The sequence below is a fragment of the Rutilus rutilus genome (assembly GCF_951802725.1).
Source record: "Rutilus rutilus genome assembly, chromosome: 10".
Taxonomy (NCBI): Eukaryota; Metazoa; Chordata; class Actinopteri; order Cypriniformes; family Leuciscidae; genus Rutilus; species Rutilus rutilus.
The window spans coordinates 21,800,266-21,806,957 of NC_140215.1; the positions used below are offsets into that span (position 1 = coordinate 21,800,266).

The following is a 6,692-nucleotide window of genomic DNA, read 5'->3' on the forward strand; positions in this document are numbered from 1 at the left end:
TTTAAGAGCACAAACATTTAAAGCGGCAAACGACAGAACGTGCGCTTAGAATAAACAGAACATTATTGTCTGCTAGTGTGGATGCTTATATAGTTATTGATGGTTATCTTTTTTAGATACCGTTCTTGGTGTGAATGGGCCCTTAGTTTAAAGCAGTGGTTCTCAACTCCAGTCCTCGTGACCCACTGCTCTGCACATTTTGTATGTCTCTCTTATCTGACACACTCAGTTCAGTTCATGGAGTCTCTCCTAATGAGCTGATGATCTGGTTCAGGTGTGTTAAATAAGGGAGACATACAAAATGTGCAGAGCAGCGGGTCCCGAGGACTGGAATTGAGAACCACTGGTTTAAAGGACAAAAAAGCACCATAAAAAAAATCATAAAATCCAATTTATACACTACCTTTCAAAAGTTTCTTATGCTTATCAAAAATTTTATCAAAAATACAGTAAAACTGTAATATTGTGAAACATTATTACAATTTGAATAACTTATGTTATTTGAGTATATTTTAAAAGGTAATTTATTCCTGTGATATCAAAGCTAAATTTTCAGCATCATTACTCCAGTCTTCAGTGCCACACGATCCTTCAGAAATTATTCTACTTGAAAGAAAGTCTTTCTGCTCTAAATAAATATAACAAGTAGTTTGCAACAGATGCTACCCCAGTCTCTGAGGAACAGAAACGTTGTCATGCATTTAATGTTTTTTATTGCAGTGGTGAAGTTACAGGTGGAGGAGGCAGAATCCAATATCACCGTACCTGAAGATGGATCAATCCGGCTGGGCTGCAGCATTCTGTCTCAGTCCTCGAAAGATTCCCGCTTCTCTGTATCCTGGTACGTGTACCGTTTGGGACAAGAAGAGGAGGATGAGCAAGAGTGTGTCTTTTCCATCGGTCATGATGCAGTGTTCGGTAATGGGAACTGCAGCCCTACAGAGGAACCTGGTCCAAACTCTCGCCTGCAGTTTGAACGCACCACCTCTGACCTGTACAGTCTGACCATCCAGAAAGCTCGGCCCAGAGATGCTGGCAATTACTACTGCCACGTGGAGGAGTGGCTGCTGAACCCACGCAATGCATGGTACCGCCTGGCCACCAACAACTCAGGAGTCACCATTGTTAATGTTATGGAGCAGGGTGAGGTTTTGCACTTTAGAAGAACTAACCACATCAACACAAAGTACTTCTGGTTGTTAATATTTTCTTTTGCTTTTTCTTTTGCCCTGTTTAGACCTGGTATTAAGATGTGCTTTGGTCAGTTGGGTCACAATTGGACAACAATAAATACAGGTGTAAATGGGGGCTAAAAGGTTTTGAGCTTGTCCACTTTCGACCACTTCCAGAGGTAGTCGAAAACTCATTTAACTGGATTGCTATCAGTTCGTGTTCAAATGCGCTCAAACAGCCACAAAAGCCCATCTACTCTCTGCCTACTGACTTAACGTGTAAACATTATGGGAAGCGTGCTAGCCAGACAGGATTTAAACTTTGTCGGCTGAAGACCCAAGTTTGGTTTGAAGACAAAAAACATGTTCTCTCACCATTGATTTTTAACACGCACTCACAGCGTTCTGCGTGGTCTTCCGGCTATCAGAGTCCGGCTATTCCATTGTCTATTCCATTGTCTCCTTTCAAGTTCACATTATTTTGTCCAATAGATCAAAAGATCTGAAAAAGCCCATACATTTACCTGCCCATAGACTCTCCTCTCAAAGAAATCAGGACATAAGAGAAATGGATTAAAACACAAGGTGTAAATCGAAATGTCTCCCTCATCTACTTTTGATCTGATCGACCTAAACGCATCCTAATACCAGGTGTAAACAGGGCCTCCCAATGCACCAATTTGCAACAGATAGATCGATAGATTGGCTCCATACTGCACAGAATATTGCAATCTCACAAAATGCCACTTGATACCTCTGACAAGTAACATTATGAGGTCATGGGACAACAGTATAGTATAGAACTTAAAACATTTTGTAGCACAATGCCTACTGTTTCACCTTACTTTTTTAATAGATAGTTGGTAGTATATGCAATGTGTAGTACACAGCATTGTAACAGTTCAGGCTTCAAGCCCAGATAGTTAGCTTGTCTATTCAGAGCTGCATTAACACGGAAGACAGGATTTATTGCTTGTTGTTTTATCATGTATCTTTTGTTCACAGTGCTCTCTTTTTGTTTTAATAAATATTTAACTCACAGGTTAAATTATTCTAACTCTCTGTCATGCTTCTCCCTCCTCTCTAGTCTCTACCCTACAGTCAGTGGTTTGTTCCAACGACTCCCTCTTCTACTTCGTTTTCTTCTACCCCTTCCCTATCTTTGGCATCCTCCTCATCGCGGTCCTGCTGGTGCGATACAAGAGCCGCAGCTCCAGCAAAAACCAGGAGGGCAAGAACGGAGCGCCGCTCCTGTGGATCAAAGAGCCCCACCTCAGCTATTCCCCAACCTGTCTGGACCCCCCAGCCCTCAGCCTTCACCCTGGCTCTGTGGAGTAACAGTGACACAAACACGACCCTGTCTCGCTCTGAGACTCGCTCATCTACGCTCTCTCTCTCTGACTCTCTCTCTCTCTTTTTCGTCTCTCCTCGTCCGTTATGAGGCCACCAGAAAGTAATCTGGGCTTCTAGCCTGGCCTGTCAATCCGTCCATATGACTGACTAAGACCTTCCTCAGTTGAAGTTGGCTACTGGTGGTGATGCCTAGACGTTTGCTTTGCTTTCTTTTTCCTGATCTTTTTTTTTTTTAAACATGATTTTACTTTTCATTCATGCTCTTTTGTGAGAACCTTTTCTTTGAGGTGGCAGTATCCGTGAGCCTTGATGTATTTTACCTGACTGACGCCAACCTCGTTTTCGTTTTGCTTTTTTTGTTCCCGTTAATGAAGTCTGGTGGAAAGCATTGCATATTATTTGTTATTTTGTCTGTGCTGATATTTGCTTCAAAAGACTGGAAGGTCATTGCTGGACCATGAACGTTTCTAGTGACAATGGTGTATTGATGAAGGAAGAAAAGGACAATATTTCCTCGAAAAAACCTCGGAAAGCTGACAATAGGATGTATATTGATTTTGTTTGTGTGCACGTGCCACAGAACTGCCTGTTTAAAAGGATATAGAAAGCCCTCATTGCCCACCGACTCGAGGATATACATGAACCTAGCTCATCCTCACTGCCAAAGACCAGTTCATCTTCAAAAGCCACGAATAGGATTAGACGTGAGTAACGTGAGCCATCTGATGTCATCCAGTTAGAAAAGACAGTCTTGACACTGACATGTTTCCTCATCACTGGATCTCGGATGCTTCCACATGCCCTCAAATTTCACATTTCATTTCTAGGTATTCTTGACCTTCCCAATGTTAAGAAGATCAATTTATCTGCTGAAAAAAAAAACTTTTGTATTTGTGACCCCACATTTAGTGAGCCGTTCGCCTCAGTGTCCTCGAATTTTCATAATGCAAGGTTGAATGGAAACAAAAGGGGCATGAAGGACTCCAGAGTTTTTGAATTTCTTGTAAAAACAATGTCTTGAGGGAGACGGCTGACAGGACACTACCTACTCAAGGGACATTCTCAGTGCCAAGACCTTTTTATCATCATGCGTGCCCTGTAATGATCCAGGAGGAAAGCAGAAATCGGCAGGCTTCTGAATATATGAGTTATGAAGGGATTAGACGTTTTGTTTTATCTATATTCTACGTCACATCAAGTGTTGTTTTTCTTCTCTTTATGGGTTTGTGTTTAAAATATGGTGCCCGCTTTGTTACCGCTAAAAAAAAGTGAAAAGATTGTGAAATCTTAATGCGCCGTCTCATAACCTGTAACCTGTGAAGACCTAATAGTGTGATTATAACTCTTGAGGGTGAATTTAGCATCTAAATTATCGTCGGTCTCCATAAACATTTCAAAAACACTGCCATATTTTAACACTGAAGATGCTATAACAATTCTCCATCATCGCATTTGCTCTGCAATCCACACTAGTCCTGTTTCATTCAAGAAGGATTCAACCTCCATACTAAAAGCATTTAGAGCTTAGCTGTAGCGTGAATGAATTTTATGTAACATTTTCTTTCCTGTTCAATATAAACACGGACTACCAAACATAATGTGTTGTCTAGTAACAGCAACATGCGTTCTGACACCAAACTGGATGGGTCTCACTTATAGACAACATTGGTGACCTTCTGACAGTGCAACCTTCACTGTTCTCACAGTCGTTCAGAGTGTCACTGCCGCCCTCATGTGATCTCGATAGTCAACATCACAGCTTTTCTGTAAATGAAATTTAGATCCACTTGAAGCTTGTGGTCGTCTTATTTATTGAATCATAAAACTCCTAGATAGAATATGTGAACTTCATAAATCTGCATAGACTGAATGTGGCAGAAATAGCAGTGAACATTTAGGCAACTACAGTATAATATGGCTAATTAGCGTGTCTAGAGGCTTATGAGACATGATTCTGAACCAATCTGGGAATCTTCATAAAGATGATACAGTGGTTTAGCTCTCTTTATCTACTAAATTTTGTTGAACTGTACAGTGCATGATGAGTAAGGGGGACATTGTATTAATGTCTGAAAGCTGTGTGTTGTGACATCATGTCAGATCAATGGCATCCTCACCATCTCCACCTTGTGGAAGGCCTCGCTGATTCAACACACCTGTTCGATTGAAAGAATGTTAGCCATTCTAACACAGCGACCCTCAAATGTAATGTAAAATTGATTTATTTGATCGATAATGTCAGCCTTCCTCAAGCAGGAGATGTGTAATGTGGCATTGAGTGTGATATTGCAGTTCTGCTGTCATTCCGTCTGTACAGAATTATTCAGAACTCTAAATAGTGTTTTTGTAGTTCAACATGCCCAGCTGAATCATAATGTTGTAAATGCATTTTGAGGGCTGCATGTCATGGCTGTGTACTGGCAGTATAGCTGCAGAAAAACAAAACAAATGACAAAAAATATTGTGTTGATGTGTGTTCAGTTCAGCCAGTGCTGCTTTTTCAAGTGGTGATTTTTATGTTCTTTTTTTATAACCAAAATATAGTGCACTGAATATTTAAAAAAGTTGCCATGTTTTTTTATGCTTCTGTGTTTTTGTTGTACTCCATTTAATTTTTGTTGTGTTTTTTATATCGATACTTATTTTATTCAATTGTAGCAATTGCTATTATGAAAAGGCACTTTGCTATTGTCAGTTGATTGCAATAAAACGTTCAGTGCACAACGTTTTAGATTGTGTTTATATAATGTACATGGGGCCCAATTTACAAATGTTAAGAGTTACAGCTGTTAAAGGGATAGTTTACTGAAATATCTTTTCAAACCCGTAAGACTGAACATTCCTACATTGACTTTGATTGTATTTTTAGACATTTTTCAATATGTTTGTTTATGTTCCGCAGAAGAATGAAAGTCATACAGGTTTGGAACAACGTGACTAAATGATGACAGAATTTGCATTTTTGGTTGCTCTTTGTCCTGTCCCTTTAAAATAAGCTTTTGAATTTACCATTACAATTTTTAGTACAGTTGCGTTCAGCTAAAGAATAAGGTTTCTGTACTTTTCTTTCACACACCTTAATAAATAACAGAAGCATTTGTGAATCTCTTCACTCCTTGACCTCCGGGGCTTTGAAGAGAGTGGACAATCCTGTCTCTAAAGACACCATCTTAAAGGTGAGAATGGGATTCTGACATATCTTCCAGTGTCTTATCAGGTCTGTTCGAGTCAGATGCTCCGGGTTGTGGGGTTGGGTGAGTTGGGTGGCTGCAGGCTGGTGTGTTATTATAAAGGGCCAGTGCTTGTTAACCTCCAGAGCAGTGTGGAGGAATCATATTGAGAGTCGCTGTCCCCTCCAGCTGCTCACAAACCTGGTTTAATGATGGACAGTGGCCAGTTTCAGCATCTGGCTGAATTATGATGTCTGGATGAAGACGAGCCTTTGTGCTCTGTTTACCTAATGTTTCGTGATGTTCTGTTCTGTATGTGTAATTGTAAATTATAACTAATTATATATAATTAGTTAGCTCCTAGGCCCTCAAATTTAGCATCCTGGCTTTGCTGATATTTAACCCAAACACAATGGAATGTTTCACTTTTGAAAACTATTCTTGTTTTACTCTTCAAAGTTGTGTGATGCTTGGTGACACTTCTTTTGTTGCCATTTTCACTGGCAGAGAAAATAATATAAAATATAACTGGCCAGTTACTTCAGTAGGTCTCTTAACACCCCCAATGAAGCCCATTTAAATGATGAGAAAACACTTTTGAATTTAAAGACCCATTGAAATCGATTTACAAGCAGAGTTTGAATGGGGCCTATCAAATGCTAATTTTTGGCTTTTGTTAGGTCATGGTCATTAACTATAATTAAGTTGTAACTTGCTAGTTAGTTGCAGATTTTATTTGGTGGAGAGATTTTCTCATTCTAGAGAGCATTTGAATTGGACAAATATTTGAGAAAGACTATAAGTCATAAAGGTGCGGTATGGAAGATTTGGTACTCTAGCGGATGAGGCGAGTTACTCCCAAAAGAACATTGTTTTTCTAATTACATGAGTTGGGCTTCGACTTAGCTATTCAGTGTAGATGAATATGATGATTTGAGGTGATGATTATGATTATAATATTTTTCAACTGTAATTTATTCCTGTTATGGCAAAGCTG

At 39.7% G+C, this 6,692-nt stretch overlaps 1 protein-coding gene across 1 annotated transcript in view; it reads left to right on the plus strand.

The window, feature by feature from the left end:
* Nucleotides 1–5,621, plus strand: part of igsf3 (immunoglobulin superfamily, member 3) — a 167,909-nt gene extending 162,288 nt beyond the window's left edge. The window contains exons 8-9 of the mRNA XM_084420277.1: nucleotides 721–1,143; nucleotides 2,260–5,621. Of these exons, the coding sequence (XP_084276403.1) occupies nucleotides 721–1,143; nucleotides 2,260–2,510 (674 nt within the window). The 3' untranslated portion in view covers nucleotides 2,511–5,621. The remainder of the gene's footprint in view (nucleotides 1–720; nucleotides 1,144–2,259) is intronic.
* The last annotated feature ends 1,071 nt before the right edge of the window (nucleotides 5,622–6,692 follow it).